Below are 17,723 nucleotides of genomic sequence, written 5' to 3'. Positions count from 1 at the left end.
CCCAGCTGCAGAAGGATACATTCTCATTATCTTTTGCCCAAAGTGCAGCACCTATTGTTTGGATTTCCTTTATCTCTCGAAGTCCTCAAAGTATCGTTCGTTTAACATCAAAGTGTTGCAGGACATTGGTCGGTCAATTGTCCCACTTCGCTCGAAATCCCACATTTGTCATCATTTAAGGACTATTAAAAGATGGATTTTTTTTTTAAATTTAACAATAGACAACGTAAATCACTTTATTTTTTTCTGTTTGTTCTCCCCATCATCCCCTCCCTTCTATAGGATGTACATACAAATGTATAGGTACATAAAATACATGTATAGGTTTTATATTTATAAATATTTGGCACACAAATCTAGTTAACTCTATTATTATATATGTAGTTGGTTATGTTCTAACTTTGACCAGTTAGACCAGCCAACATTTGTTTTGCAAATGTCCTTAATTCCAAAGGATCCTTGTTATTGAAATCGTCCATTACTCCTTGCATTTGGTCCTTGAGGCCATCTGAAATGGATGTTGTTATTCTGTCTCGAAAGAGATTCGTAATTGGACTCAAAATCACTCCGGTCAGTTCTTGAATGAATCTTCTTTGACTCAATTGAACTTGGATATTTCTGAAAAGGATAATATTCATTATTCATGGAACATACAACAGATTTATCTACATAAATATAGGTATGTATGTATGTACTGTACATATATATGTAAGTACACGAATGTAGATATATTTTAGTATGATTTGGAATCAGCAATAAAGAAACGTGCATCAGAAAGGGAAATTCGTTTATTCAGTCATTCAAAAGACCAGAAAGGTCTCTACAAGGTGATACAATAATGTTCGAAGCACTATATGTGATTGCTGGATGACATTTTGTGGACCTTGTGACTTGTGATAAAAGAAAATATAAAAAAAAACTTTTTATTTACCTATACACAGAGAGATAGTATTGAATAGCTTTTGTAGTTACGAAAGGAAAGTTTAGGGAATGATTTGATTATCATGCATTGACTTGGAAAAGTTCCTATTTCAAAGAACAATAGAGGTAGGTATTCTCAAGAAGCCATCTATCGTTCATCTTCTTTTCCGGTGCTTTGTAAATTTATGATTTTGTTATCCATTTCGGTAGTTCCATTCCACAATCAGTACACAAAAACAAACCTAATCCTTTGATTGGTAGGTAAATAACGAAATCGTTAAAGCAAATATGCATTCATCATCAGTTATGTTATATATACAGTATGGAGACACATATATCTGTGTATGTACGTATGGTTTAAGAAGAAGAATGATTAGAAGAAATCAGGCGAAATGATTTGTTCCATTAAATTTATTCGAAGATATTATGTTGGTACAAAGGATAATGGATCATGCATGAGTTTGACACAAATCAATGAAAAAATAAACTTCTTACCGAAATTTAATTATCCGGAAATCATTCAATCGAAGTCGAGTATCTTCTACGTTAATTGAAAGATCTGCATATATCACGGTGTCGTCCAAGGATCCAACCACTTTTCCATATCCAACCACAGCCATTAGCTTAAGTACGAAATCATAATCGAACTGTAAAAGATAAAATTGTAAAAATGAAATTTTATTGCAAAAATCGTTTAGTGTACATAGTTATAAGAATATCATTTTAGAATAATAGTTAAGTTTGAATTTCATTAATGTATTTCTTTCCTTTGGAACTCATTGCCCATATTAGATTCAAATCTCAATTAAAAGAGATTGATATCCCTTACTAACTTTCATCTCATTATTAAAATAGTTGCCAGGGGCAACTTCTAAAATGGAGTGAGCACCTTATAGGGCTACAAAATATTCGAAGCCCAGGCCTGTAAGGAGCGGTTGTGTCCGCTTTGGTCCTTGGATTAAAATCAAGGAATTTGTTCTTCAGGTTGAAGGTATTGTGCCAGGGTGAAAATATAGTTGCTAAGCACCAACAAGCCTCGGATACGGATGGATTTAATGCAAACGAATTAAGGACAATGAACTTCAGATATGTACATGGAATGTTAAGTCCCTTAACATACCACGTGCAACCGGAGAACTAGCGGAGGCCCTAGACTGCTATAAAGCAGACATCACCTTGAAAAAAGAGGATGAAAAACTGCGATATTTACTATGGTGACTGCTACCGAGAAAACCAACAGAGCTTATTTGGATGCGGCTTTGTCATTGGAGCCAAACCTAGGCAAATCTTGAGCTTTAGTAGCATCAACGATCGCCTTTTGACCATCCGCATCAAATCTTAATTCGACAGCATTAGCCTAATATGCACACACGTTCCTACAGAAGAGAAGGATGACAACACCAAGGATATGTTCTTCGAACTCTTAGAGCTCTTCTGCGTTTATACCAAAGCCTAGGTTGACAAAATATTTGACTACCTCTAAGATACGACTTACGTCCATGGTGACGCTTTGACCGAGACGTCGGGTGTAATCAACCTTTAAACCCATTTTTGCCGCCTCTGGCTCAATGCGCACAAAAGCCCCATTGATAGCATATGCTAGTGATTGGATAGGTGAGAGCTTTGCATTATTCTTTCAAGCACGATGTTAAGCACGATGTTAAAGAAATCACATGACAGCGCATCAACATGTCTGAAGCCTATTTTGATATCGAAACGTTCTCTGAAGTGGTTTTTAACCTTAATGGAGCAGCGTCTGCGGATGGGTTTGGCAAGGATGCCAAAACTAGACATGGCTCTTTACAGCTCGTCCCTGTAGATGCTGTCAGATGCGGCCTTGAAATCTATGAAGAGATGGTGTGTGTCGATTTGATGTTCTTGGGTTTTTTCCAGGATCTGCCGTAATGTGAATATTTTTGATCGACTGTAGGCTTTTCTGGACTAAAACCATACTGACAAGGACCTATCATGTTGTTGGCTATGGTTATGAGGCTTAATCATATTAAGGCAGAGAAGATTTGGCAAGCTATGTTTAGTAGACTGATTCCTCTTTTTTTGGAATAGTTTAGAGGGTCTTCTTTTTTCAGGATCGGGCAAACAATAATGAAGTTCCATTGAATGTTTTCTTCCGGTGATATCTATTCGTCTAAAAAATGCAGATAGTTCCTGCACAAATTCCAGCGAAGTATCGCTTTATTTGCTACTAATATGGTATTTTACCCGTAAAGATTTATCACAAAGGATATGGACTTATCTCAATATCTTCAAACCATATACATACATCTCAAGTAGAGATGTTATAATACCAGTTGAACTCCAGAACGTCTCACATATAGATATATAGATAATATTTATTCATTCAAGCAAACTTAAAGCTATAGATACGTTATAAATGTTTTTAGATTGAATGAAATTAGTGAACATTCGGTAACTATTAAAGTTAGTGTTGAATGACACGCCAAATAAATTAATTCAAGTAATATCTGATGTGGGGTGACAATCAGAGTTTAATTATTTCAAAAAAATGAAGTTAATAATAAAAGTAAACTTGAGCAAAAATTAAATAAATAAATTATTTCAAAAAAAGGATTCGATGCATTCATAGTCATGTGTGAATAGCCAATCTCTAACTTTTTTCAAAAAAAAATCTAAAAGAAGTAGTCTGTCTTATAAATAACGGTAATTTATTAAAAAGTTTTGGAGCTGTAACTGTGAAAAAAAGGGAGAAATGTGTTCTACGTGCGAGTGGTACAGTAACAAGATGTGAGTTATTTATACGTAGACTGTAAAGCTGTGAGTTTCTAGTTATAATATTGCCACTTTGTTAGAAAAACTCTCTTAAAACTTTGAAAACATAGAGATGTCTCATTGGTAAAATTTGCAATTCTTGGTATAAAGGCCAACTTTCAGCAAAACGGTTTTTATTAAAAATTATTCTTATTGCATGTTTTTGAGCTAACACAAGGGGTTTAAAAGTATTTGCGTATGATCCACCCCAGCTGGAAATTCCGTATTGAAGCTTTGAATGCGCAAGACCGTTATAAATTACTTTTAACACTTTTTTCGAGCAAAATGGTTTTATAAGGTACATTTTACGAATAACCAAAATCATGTGTGATTTCAAGGAGCGAATATGTTCTTTCCAATTTAATTTGAAATCGATTAGAACACCCAAGTATTTGAATTTCATCACTGACTTAATTTTAAAGCAACTATCGGAACATAAACTATGAGAATAAAAATTAAGTTCACCACATTTATGAATAGGTAAGCAAAATTGTTTACAGTTATGGGCATGAAAGCAAAGGTTATAATCATAAAGACTGTTATCAGAAAGTTTAAAAGTTACTAACTTAGTTTTCTCGCTTATTAGCTTATGAGCAGCAAACCATGTCCTAAGGATTTCTAAATCTTCTTCAATTTTGGCCACACATTCAAAAGTAGTATTAAATTGATAGGTGTATGCTATATCATCTGCAAAAGCAGTTGGGGAACCATTTAATTTAAGATTTAAAAGAGAATTTATATAAATTAAGAAAAATAATGGACCGAGAACGGAGTCTTGTGGGACTCCATTTTTTAAAGGAAGTGAATTGCTAAAAGTTCCGTTCCGGATTGAAGCCATTCAAATATAACACCTCGAAAACCAGCATTATACAGTTTGTTTAACAGAACGTGGTGGTCAACCATGTCAAAGGCCTTAGTCATATCAACAAAAAGAGCCATGGTAGTTTTGTTGCAATTTAAACTGCTATATAATTGAGTACACAGCCTTAAAATAGCGTCTTCGGTAGACATTCCTGATCGAAATCCAAATTGATTAGCGCTTAAAAATTTATTTTTGTCCAAGAAGGAAATTATTCTTGACTTTATAAGTTTTTCAAAAAGTTTTGAGAGAGTTGAAAGCAGAGAAATAGGTCTGTAGTCGGAAACATTCTTTCTATTACCTTTTTTGAAAAGAGGCACAACTTCAGCACACTTAAGGCGTTTCGAGAAATCAACCATTTTCAACACTTGCGTTAAACAGATAACTCTTATGTTTGATTGTTTTACATAAAGATTTATAGATAATAATTTTTGAGATTTCTGTTTTGGGGATGTTTTTTGCACTTAACACTTAAAGTATTTTTCTTAGAAATCTGCTCAAGTAAATTGTTAGTCATCCAAGGCTTTAAATGCTTATGGCTTTGTAAGCTTAGACTAAAAGTATAAGTACAAGAATTTATGTGATTTTGTAAAATTGAACTAAATAAATCAAAGGCCTTAGATTGGTTACTTTCCAAATAAACTGGCTCCCAAAATTCATATTTTAAAAGTTCTAATAATAAAGAGTAATCACTGCATTCTTTATTTCTTTTGAGTGCTTTTCTACTACTCCCTGAAGTGGAATCCAAAACGTTATTAAGACCAACCATGTGATGGTCTGTTAACCTGTGATCATAAACCTTACCATAAGAAATTTGACTATGTTTTTTATTAAATCTGGCGAATATGTGATCGATACAAGTACTCGAAGATTCTGTCACATGGGTTGACTCGTTTATATAACTCTTAAGAACATTTGCTGCCAAGAGAAATAAGTAATTTTCTATGTCTTTATCTATTTCATTTAATATATCAATGTTAATATCACCTATTTAAATCAAATTTTTAGCCTAATTATACCAGGAATATTGCTTAATTCTTCAATAAAAATACTTTTACTAAAATCATGCAGTCTATATATACACAACATAGTGTAGTTATCATTTTCATAATAAAACGACAACTTTAACACATCTGCACTAGAAAATACAATTTTAGAGCACTCGCATACAAAATCATCCTTCACATAAGCAGCTACACCTCCCGCTGGATATAATTCATTGCAATTACCAAACAGGGAATAACCAGGTATATTGTATAAACAAAGTTCATTCTCATAGATCCACATTTCACTCAAAACTTTTACTACAGGTAAACGTATGAGCGACTCAACATGAGCTACAAGAACCGACAAATTTTTTCTCAAATTACGGATATTTTGTTGTAATCAAAAACAAGTATCAACACAAGGTACTGGATAATCACACATGTTTGGATTGGGACGGACGGTAGAAGGAACAATATTCATATTATTTTATCAAAATCATTTACACTAACAATTCTTACTGAATTGTCACCCTCACTCCTCCGCATAAAAACTGTCCCGTTTCTGGTCCAAAACATATTATAATACCACTTATTCTTGAGATTATTTTTAATAGCTGCCTAAATCTTTTCTATATTCTTTCAATGAAAAAAACAGTTAATGTTGTCTTTAAAACCAAGGTTTGTAAATGCTCGCCAGTTTACCCTAAAAATCTAAGACCTATAATTTTATCATCATTTCTTCTAAAGACCTTACAAAAATTAATTTATATTAAACTCACAGCAAATATTGAAACAAGATTTCTATTTAATTTATCTAATTTACATCAAGCCTACTGCAATGGTCCATTGTTGGAAACGTTACACACTCTAGTATGCTCTCTTCATCATAATATGCCTATGCGCCTTAACAACTTGGATATGTACAACTGCAATATCATCTGCACTAACATCTCTAAAATTAGAGAGTTCGCTTATAGAAAATGCTGACTCTAAATAACTCTTAAATATTTAGAATCAATTCAAAGGTACACATTGTACACCGCATCCCCTAAATAAATTTCGACATAAAATTTCATATTTTTATACCTTCTAGATCTTGTACTATGTCTCTATACAAACTCTATAGTAGTCTATAACTGTCGAATTTTGCATAGAATAAGACGAAAAATAATGGCTTCTTAAAGTTTAATTCAAAACGTACTCCCTCGATTTTCTGAAAACTTCATCAATATTCTATTTAAATATTTTAATCCAACCCTAATTCCAAATTGAATCTAATCTTCCTTATACTCGTAGAAACTAGTTAAACTTCTTAGTTTTTTTGGTTAACTCAAAACATTAGGAACGCATTCAAGTTTGTAAACAAGTATTCTCGTTTGTGCAGTCTTGCAAGAAAAATCAAATTTTCCTGTATTTACACAATTCCCTTGTCAAATAGAACAACCCAGCTCAGCTCAGTTCAGCTCATCCTGAGATGAGGTCTCGTCTGCAGAAGATCTATAACTACATATATTTAGTTACAGTAAGGCATCAACCACACGTCTTTCATTACTTTCTTATTGACAAGTTGATATATATACGTGAGTAGAGTAGGTACTTCCCCCTTTTAAAAGGACGCAATATAAAATCCCCAATGATTCTTTGCCTTTCCTGATTGATGCTATGTGAATATCCTTGTTAGTAACTTTGTAAGGGGTATGTGTGCTTGAGAAGCAGCATTAAATTGATCGATTCTATCTTCTATGTCAACAGCGTCTTGTTTATGTCCTCTGATTGACACTGAATGATTGTCTTCAGAAATACGAAGGTAGATACTTACTCTCACTATAAAATTCTTTTGTTACTTAAAATACATGTATGTGGGAATAGACGTGTTCCTGATGATATCCTCAAATATACGCGTGTACACGAATACTCGTATATAGGTATAATTTCTTTGTTAAGTTGATGATAATGGACATGTTTCTTGGAGCCTACTTAAGACTATTGTACTTAACCTGAACTGTGTGTGCTTTCTTTTTATACCATAAACCTACCTTTCAAGGATTAAAACAATGAAATGATATCCATATACCCTTACCTTAAGATTGTAGAAGCTATTAAAAAAAGATTTTGTTCGCTTTTACATTTATTTTAAAAATGCTTAAAGCGATTCCTTGAATATATTCAGCTTTCTTTTTCTTAACTCCATGAATGCAAATCCCAGACATATACCTACTATAAAGGACAAGTGCAATGCGGACAGCCCAAGTGCACCAGCAGCAATGGCAGAAGGTATTCTACCTTCAGGAGTATCTTGCTTTACACACCACTGTAGGTAACAGTAAATGTGCACATCACCGCAACAATAGTAAGTACACAGGTACATTCATTCATTCTTAGTTTGGCACTTAGGATTTTGCTTTTGAAAGGAACCCTCCCAAGGATAATGAGAACATGGACAAATGTGAGACGGATCGCTTACCAGCAAAAGATTGACTGTATGGGCGTCCTATTCTCTTTGTTTACTTTGAAATGAAACTGGAAAAACCTTGATGGTTAAAACTTCGTCTATAGATATTGTTTGATTTAAGAGGTTCGAAGATAACACAAGATTTCAGTGAAAAAAAAGTGGTCCCTTGAAACTGGGTCCTTAGAACTATTGTTCCGTAGTCAAAATATTCAAAAAAATATAAGACATTTTTAAAACTCGCCTTGCATATTGATATAATTTAAAATATACAATCAAAATAAAATATTTCGGTATAATTTGTTACGTATCCTTTTTTTTCACTGGGACATAGTTATACTCAAGTTGTGGACGTACATGAATAGGTTTTGTAGATTTTAGCCAGATCAGTAGGTGAGACAAATTGGTTTGCTGATGCACATACCGTGGATATCGAGGTTTTCAGTTTCATTGATGCAAATTCCGCTAATAGATAGCAAGGAGGATATTTCTCGCTTTAACGATATAAGACAACACTGGTTTTTCGAAGCATTTAATTTTAAGTTATTTCTATTGAACAATGGTCGGAATTTAATGAGCTTCATATATTTAGTTGCAGACAGGAGATCATTTATTGAATTGAGAAAGAAGGTCGAAAACAAACCGAGATCTGTGGCACCCTAAAATTTATATGTTGGTTTTCAGTCTTGAATCCGTCCAAAACAACTTCTATTGAACGGAAAGAAAAACTCTAATTCAACGTATAAGAGATTCGTGGATACTTAAACCAAGCAGTACCTTTGAATTATCAAGTGCAATAATCTTTCTTTCTTTAAAACCATTAAAGGATTTATCCCACTGTTAGTTTAGTTTAGTTTAATTGACTTCTTTATTTCTTAGAATAATAACATTTCATAATATTAATTTCTAAAGCTACCAGAGTGACATATTATAATATGAATTCATTGAAAAAATAAAGAAATTGTTAAAACTTGTTTTGTTTACTATTTTATATAATTATAAATCTTCTTCAATAATAGCTTTTCTATAACGTAGTGCTGTGATAATATAATTGTAAAGTCCGTCCCATCCCTGGTCACCGTTGAGTATGCTGAGCATTTCTCCTTCTTCCAAGTTGCGTTTGTTGAAGTATCTCAACCAAATTTCAATCAGAACAGGACATATTGCAATAAAATGAAATGTATCTTCACGCGCTTTCAAGTTACATTTTTTTTTTTTTTTTTTATAATTAGCAAACACTAAAAGGGTTTTTTATACCTTTAATATGCCAAAGACACAGTGTGAGCATTAGGAAAAGAGGGAAGGGTTGGATAGGAGGTGTCGGTGTACATTGGTTTTAAATTTCTGAACATTGCAATGACAGGGAAAGATAGAGCGTGGCAAGGCGTTCCACATTCGCGTAGTACGGCTAAAAAAAGAATCTCTGTACTTCATAGTACGTCCGAAGTTGGGCTCAAGGGTAAACTGATAGGCATTCCTAGAAGCGCGGGTAATACGGTTAAATTGTTTAAGGGGAGGAATGCAACTGGCTATTTCACTAGAGCATAGTCCGTTAAAATAACGTTAAAAAATGGTGAGGCAAGAAACCTTGCGTCGATGTTCGAGTGATGTAAACGAGTTGATGATGTTTATGTCACCAATCATTTTAAAAGCTCTTTTTTGAATACTGTCCAAGAGGCTTAAATAAGTTACTGGAGCACCAGCCCAGAGATGAGAGTTATATTCAAGTTTCGGACGTATATAGGTTTTATAGATTGTAGCCAGATCAGACGGAGAAAAAAATGTCTTGCAACGTCTCAAAAAACCTAGACATCTTGCGGCATTTTTGGCAACATCGCGTATGTGATCGCTCCACAAAAGGTGGTTGCTGATGCACATTCCGAGGATATCAAGATTTTCTGTTTCGTTGATGCAAGTGCCACTCATAGATAGTGGCAAAGACGGTTTATCTCGCTTTAACGAAGCAAGACAGCATTGCGTTTTCGAAGCATTAAATTCACGATTTTTTATTCCCCATTGTACAATGCTGTGCAGGTCGGAATTTAATGAGCTAATCATATTTTGCCGTTGCAGTTCCACATCCGAAGAGGAGGGTTGTGAGTCTGGAAACGAATGTGAAAAGCTAAGAGTGCTATCGTCAGCGAAACAATGTATTGGATTAGAAGTAGCGGACAGGAGATCATTTATAAAAATGAGGAAGAGGGTCGGAGACAAAACGGAGCCCTGGGGCACACCAGCGTTTATTTTATGAGTTTCAGACTTGAATCCGTCCAAAACAACTTGTATTGAACGGTTCGAAAGAAAATTTCTAATCCAACGAAGAAGATATTCGTCGATACCGAAAGCACGCATTTTCGATAAGAGAGCAAGATGCCAGACTTTATCAAATGCCTTTGAAATATCAAGTGCAATAATCTTACTTTCTCCAAAACGATGTAAAGATCTGTTCCACTGTTCGGTGAGATGAACCATAAGATCACCAGTGGACCTATTGCTACGAAAGCCATACTGTCGGTCATTAAGAAGCTTCCGTTCCTCAAGATATTTCTTAAGCTGATAATTAATCAGCGTTTAAATGACCTTAGAAAGAAGGGACGTTAGTGCTATCGGTCGGTAACTTGTGGGAGAAGAAGATTCGCCTTTTTTTTGAATTGGATGAACAAATGCAGTTTTCCAACTACTCGGAACGAGCCCAGAAGAATAGGATAGATGGAAAAGCTTACGCAGTGGTTTTGCTAGCGTGGAAGAACACCTCTTCAGAATAATAGCAGGGATACCATCTGGGCCAGCGGATTTATGAATGTTGAGATCTTTAAGAACTCTCGCCACAGTTCGAGTACGAAAAGAGATTGGTCCCATAGAATCATTTACGCGTTCAAGAACTGGAGGAGTCATGACACTATCTGGTAAGGTTGAATTTTCGGCGAACTGCCTTGCAAATAAGTTAGCTTTATCAATAGAGCTAACTAAAGGAGTGTCATTGACAAGCGTAGGAACCGAGGAAGAGGAAGAATTCCTCATGTTTTTTACAAATGACCAAAAATTCTTGCTGCCTTTGGGACATTGCAGTATTTTTCGCCGTAATTTTTGGACATGTAAAAATTTGGTTCTTCGAATATAGGCGTTGCAGGCCTTCCTGGCTTGCTTAAACTTTTTCCGGTTTTCCGCAGTTGGGTTGGCTTTAAAACACCGGAAGCTCACCTCTTTCTCCTTGATAACCTCTTTGCAGCTCGAATCGAACCATGATTTATACTTGGGTTTAATACTTTTAACCCTATTCGGGATAAACGTTTCCATTCCCAAATGAATCATACTAGAAATCATATCTGCACTGGAGTCTACGTCGCTATCGAGGAAGCATAGCGACCAGTTAAAGATCCCGAAAAAATTATTGAGACCGTCCCAGTTGGCTTTGTCGTACTGCCAAACGGTTCTCTTTGGAGCTCTTTCTTTAACTGGATTTGTTTGACACGAGAAATTAGCAGATATAACACTATGGTCCGATGTGCCTAGAGGCGTCAATACACTGATTGTGTACTTATCAGGATCAGAAGTGAGAAACAAGTCAAGGGTATTTTCTGCTCGGCCGTTAACGTCTGATATTCGAGTAGGCTCATTGACAAGCTGAGTAAGATGGTTAAACTCAGCAAAAATCTCAGCACACATTCCTTCGGGCGTTGTCTGGCCCGAATGGTGAAGCCACGAAGAATTGTGAACATTGAAATCGCCCGTAATAACGATTTCAGTGTGAGGATACAGGGAGACAATTCTTTGTATGGAGTCAGACAGAGCATCAAATTCCTGAGAAGTTGAAACTCTGTCCAGGTTTGGGCTCCGATAAAGAAAACAATAGTGAATGATGTGTTTATTCACGGAAAGACTACACAGTAAAGGCAGATCTAGTTGGTGGGGTACAAAGTTGAGACTGAGCTATTCTCCTCTTGCTTTGAAAATAATATTTATTTTATTTAAAGAGTTCTTATTTAGAAGGTACGAGTTTTGTTGAAGGTTATAGTTAAGACGATTATAGTAGCGTCTAGACAGAGAAGAGCTGGCTTCCGATGCATATCTCTCACCCAAGATGCTTCCAAACTTTTCGAGGATCTCATTGAACTTTCTCCTTAGCATTGAATGTTGTTCCCTTGAGGATATGTTCATGGTTGTACCACATGTTTCCTTTTCCTTGGATAGCTGCTCTTAGAACTTTTTTTGGTATCCGATTTCCATCCGTTTCAAATACCTTTACAATATAGTTGAAGTGTATTGCGAGGGTGTCCATAATCAAATGTGGTGTACCTGTTTCTAGGTAAACCATGTAGTTTGGGGTAGTTTTTGGTAGACAAGTATTCTTTTCACAAAATATCTTAGAAATTTTTCCACAGATTCAAAGGAGGAATATCCCCAAACTTGCGTTCCGTAGAGCAGGATTGACAGGGCTGTAGAGCGGAACAACTTTTGCTAAGCATATACCTGTTTTTGAAGCACCTTTCCCATAACGAAGAGATTGCGCGCTTGGTCTTCGCCAATTTTCCCTCCAGGTGTTGTCTCATATTCAGGATTGAGGTTACCAAAACTCCTAGGTATTTGTACTGGTGCACAATGTTGATTGTCTGTTCGTTATATTTCCACTGCTCATTTCTTGACTATCTGCCACCCCCACCTCTGAAAATCATCATCTTCGATTTTTGCAAATTAACTTCCAGATTCCATCGATTGCAATATAATCGCAAGCCTGTTTATCATCAACTGCATGCCATCTACTGTTTCGGAGAATAGCTAGATGTCATCTGCATACATAAGGGATGAAACAGTCAATCCTTCTACAGCGATTCCACCTCTCACTTCATCAGTAATATCATTTATGAAAATTATAAATAGGAGGGCGCTAAGAATACAGCCTTGCTTAAGACCAGTTACTGTTGCAAAATCCTCGGATATAGACTCGCCATCCCAAACGTAAGCTAAGTTGTTGTCGTACATCGCTCTTAGCACGTTTATAACTTTTCTTGACACACCTGATACAGAGAGCTTGTAAAAGAGAGCTTGACGGTCGACAGAGTCAAAAGCTGAACGGAAGTCTATAAAGAAAGCGTATAATTTCTTCTGCTTCCTTTTATAAAGATCAGCAATGTTCAGCTGTGAGAAAATTTTGTCTATGGTTGAATAACTTTTCCTGAAACCAGCCTGGAATTCCGATAGAATGTTCTTGTCCTCCACCCACTTCGACAGTCTGTTGTGAATAAGTCCAGCAAATAGCTTAGCGCAGGTGTTAAGAAAAGAAATCCCTCTGTAGTTTGCTGCGTCCTCGTCCCTACCTTTATTGTGGAGCGGACAAAATAATTGATTATGAAAAACTTCCGGAACAGAGGCACTTTCGAAAATTCGGTCGAATTTAGATGTTAAAAGAAAGATACATTTTTCTGTGGCGTGTTTGAAGAATTCAAAGGGGATTCGGTCATCCCCTCGGGCTTTGTTTAATTTTGCATTTGCAAAAACTTTTTTCACTTCTTGGATATAAAAAGGGGCATTTAAGTCCTCATCGAGGATCGAGGGAGCTACATATTGCACCAAAGGACCATTTGTTGAGCGATTGAGAAGGCTGATGAAGTAGTCTCTAAGATCAGATGCCTGCAAACCCAGAGCGATAGTTTTTATTTTTCCATTAGGATGCTTTACAGCTTTCCAAAACTCTGAAGATGAGCGGGTGTTATTTATAACGGCAATATTTAAATTTTCAAAGGAAACTCTCTTCGCATAACATATTCGTTAAAAGTTCCTATCCGTAATAATTTTCTAAAAATCTGTAGGTTGTGGGTTCGTAAAAGATTGAGGTAATTAAACGACAATTTCCTTGCTTTCATGCATTCAACATCAAACCATTTTTGTTTAATTAATGCTTTATTTTTTTGCGGATTGTTTTTCGGGTTTGCTTTCTTAATCATTTCTAGAAGGGTGTTTATATCAGCACGAATATCCAAATTTCCAATCGTCTCCAGTTCTTTGTTTAAGTTTGTTTGGTAAACGTCTCGGTTTCTATCGTTCCAAATCAGTTTTGGGACAAGGTTAAGTTGTCTTGTATTGACTGGAGATTGTGATGTTGTACACGAAAGTGCTATTTCAAGCGGCATATGATCTAAAAACGTTTCGACTCCTACTTCAAAATTACTTATGACATCATTCTATTTTCCAGATATGAACCAATAGTCAATGACAGAACATCTAGTTCCTCTAATGAAGGTATACTCCCCTTTAGTGTTCCCTTCACAACTTCCATTTAGAACATGACAGTTGAATTCATCTGCAAGTTCCAAGACAAGATTTTTGATCCCTTGCTATCGCACAAAGCGTCTTTCGAATTACGGTTCAGGTTGAAAATGGGTAATGTGAACTGATGTAGTTATTTTGTGATTGGTCAATCCTGGCATTGAAATCCCCAATAAGCATTATGTTCGTCGAATCAATGTCTTGCAAGTTGTCACACAGGTTTTTATCCCACTGTTTGATAAAATGAACCCTGAGATCACAAGTGGACCTATTGCTATGAAAGTCATCTTTAGGTCATTAAAAAGTTGTCGTTTCTGAAGATACTACTTCTTACTTCTCGGAACAAGTCCAAAAGAAAAGGATTAATGAAAACGCTTACCCAGGTTATTGTTAGCGAGGAAGAACACCTCTTCAGAATAATAGAGGTAATATACAATCCTGACCTGGGACGAACGGAATATTGTATATTAAATTTTTTTAGCATTCTCGCTACAGTACGAGTAAGTGGAAAGATTGGTCCCATACAATCATTTACGCGCTCAGGAAGTAAATCAGTCATGACACAGTTAAGTTAAAATTTGCGTCGAACGGCCTTGCAACCAAATAACCTTTTAAGCCTACATTGAGAACAAGTGATGGACCGAAAAAGAGGTAGAATTTCTCATATTCTTACGAATGACCGCAAATTCTTACCGCCTTTGAGATATTGCAATATTTTTGCCATAATTGTTGGTCATGCAAACATTTGGCACTTTGAATACGGACGTTAGAGGCCCTCCTGGCTTGCTTAAAGCTTTTAAGAATATTATAAATTAGGTAAGGTAGGTCTAATAAATACGTTTTCAATATAAAAAAATATGCTGAGCTGTTACCCACCCTGATAACTTCCAACCCCGTCTGTTAGTTGTTTTGAAAAAAAAGTTGCCAATTTTCTTAAGAAATGAACAATATTTTGAGCGTGATAAAATAATTTCGTTATTTTTAGTCTAAGACCAAATTTTATCAATTTTTGCAGAATTTATTTAAAGTTTCTTAGACACAAAAATACCGGTTGGACTTTTCTTCGAAAATGATCTTGTGTTAACGACAAGATACCGCGTAGAATGAAATAATTTTCAACTCAATATTTTTACCTGTTTTCGAGATACTCGAATCGAATACCAAAATACCAATTTGGAGTAGAAAAAAAAACTTTAAGAAATGTACCCAAAGTTGAAAACAAAACTGGTGCTGGATTCGAAAACCACGAGAATAGATGAGGGTATTGGCTATTGCGTATTTTTAACTTCCCAGAGGAAGTTATTTTTATGGGTCCGATTTGTCAAATTGAAAATTTTGACATTTCTCGACGTTTCAAGGTCCCTAGAGTCCAAATAAAAGATTTTTAGAAAGATGTCTGTGCGTGCGTGTACTTACGTTCGTACATCCGTACGTTCGCGACGTTTTTTTCGTCGTCCATAGCTCAAGAACCAGAAAAGATATCGATTCAAAATAAATTTTGTTGTACAGATAATAAGGCAAAAAGATAGCAGTTTAAAAAAAACTTGAAAATTTTGGTTAACCCCAAATATCTCATGAACCAATGACGCTAGAGACTTGAATTAAATTTTATATAATATATTGTAACGTGATATCAATGAAGTATATTTGAAACTGAAAAAAAAATTGTCTCCTCCAAAATTGTACGACTTTAATATGATTTCATCTCCAAAACAACTTTGTGCAACGAAGAATAATGTTTTTGACATCTGATAAAATTTTGAGAAAAATCGAATTAACAGTTTTTTTTATAAAAAAAATAAAAATCTAAAACAACCATTACTCAAAGTTGGTAAAAATTGAATATCGATTCAAATATCTTTTCAAAAACTTGAAATTTAGGCTTCAAACTTATTTTACTTTACAAGAAATATTGTTTTCAACATTCTGAAAAATGTTTTACAAAAAATAAAAACCTAAAAAAAATGAATAAAAGTTGGTAAAAATTGATTTTCGACTCAAATATCTTTTCAAACATTTTAGATAATGTCTTCTAACTAATTTTTTCTTATAAGAAATATTGTTTTTAACATTAGGACAAATTTTTTAGAAAAATTGAATTGACAGTTTTTTACAAAAAATAAAAACCGAAAAAAAATTAACAAATGTTGGTAAAAAATGATTTTCGACTCAAATATCTTTTCAAACATTTTAAATATTGATTTCAAACTAACTTTTTCTTATAAAATTCTAAATTCGGTAAAATTTTGAAAAAAAAAAATGAATTGAAAAAAAAATATTGACTTTAAACTTATTTTATTTCACAGAAAATATTGTTTTCGATATTCAGTAATTTTTATATAAAAATCCATCATTCCGTTATTTCATAAAAAATAAAATCTACAAAAAAATAGTACGCAAATTTTTTTAAAATTGATACGAGTCGCATCCCAGCCTCTTTTTTACCAGGACTTAGTCCGTTTTAATGATAGTAAAAAATGATGAGACAAGAAAATTTACGGAGATGTTCAAGTAAGGTAATTGAGTTGACGAAGTAAATGTCACCAATGATCTTCTTTGAAAACTGTCATTGCGTGTGTGATCATACCGAGGATATCGAAATTTTCAGTTGCATTGATGCTTTTGCCACTCAGTGACAACGTGACAAGGAGGGTATATCTCGCTTTAATGATACAAGACAGCATTTGGTTTTCGAGGCATTAAATTCCAAGCGGCTTCATATTGCCCCCCTGTGTAGGTCGGAATTTAATGAGCTTAACATATTTTGTCGTTCCAGTCCCACATCCAAAGAGGAGGGATAGTGAAACAAATAATTGGATTTGAAGTTGCAGAGAGGATATCTTTTATGAAAATGAGGAATAGAGTCGAAAAAAAGAGGCCTAAGGCACACCGGCATTTATATTCTGGTTTTCAGACTTCAATCTGTGCAAAACAACTGGTATTCAATGGTTTGTAAAAAAAATTTCTAATTACTCGAACAAGAGATTGGTCGATACCAAAATCAAACATTATTAATTAGAGAGCAAGTCCTAAACTTTATCAAATGCCTTTGAAATATCGAGAGCAATAATCTTTCTTTCTCCAAAACGATATAAAGATTTTTTTCACTGTTCGGTGAGGATAGGTTTTCCTGTTTTAGTAAAAATGTTGTCTAAAAAAATTTTAAGTTAGCAAAAATATTTTGCATATGATGAATTGGTTTGATTTCAAAATCTAGTTTTGTTAACTAGATTTTTATTCTTAAACCCATTTTTACAAGTTTTAGTAGCATTTTAATTGGAAGAATAAAATTTATTTGAAGTCAATATCTTCAATCATTCATGAGATATCGAGAACCGACCACCAATTTTTCCCAATTTGTGGTACTATTTTTAGTAGGTTTTATTTTTATGAAAAAACGGATCTTTCAATTTTTAATTCCCATATTAAATGATTACAATTAGTCTAATTTTTCGAA

The 17,723-nt window shown here is 34.6% G+C and overlaps 1 protein-coding gene across 2 annotated transcripts in view; it reads right to left on the bottom strand.

Moving 5' to 3' along the window:
- Positions 1–218: 218 nt before the first annotated feature.
- Positions 219–17,723, bottom strand: part of LOC129940137 (uncharacterized) — a 77,125-nt gene continuing 59,620 nt past the window's right edge. For both annotated transcript variants that reach the window (XM_056048389.1, XM_056048390.1), the window contains exons 4-5: positions 1,417–1,568; positions 219–618 (exon numbers count right to left, since the gene is read on the bottom strand). In XM_056048389.1, the coding sequence (XP_055904364.1) occupies positions 396–618; positions 1,417–1,568 (375 nt within the window). In that variant the 3' untranslated portion in view covers positions 219–395. The remainder of the gene's footprint in view (positions 619–1,416; positions 1,569–17,723) is intronic.

The sequence above is a fragment of the Eupeodes corollae genome, chromosome 1, assembly GCF_945859685.1.
Source record: "Eupeodes corollae chromosome 1, idEupCoro1.1, whole genome shotgun sequence".
Classification (NCBI taxonomy): domain Eukaryota; kingdom Metazoa; phylum Arthropoda; class Insecta; order Diptera; family Syrphidae; genus Eupeodes; species Eupeodes corollae.
This window is presented reverse-complemented; position numbering and strand designations above follow the sequence as displayed.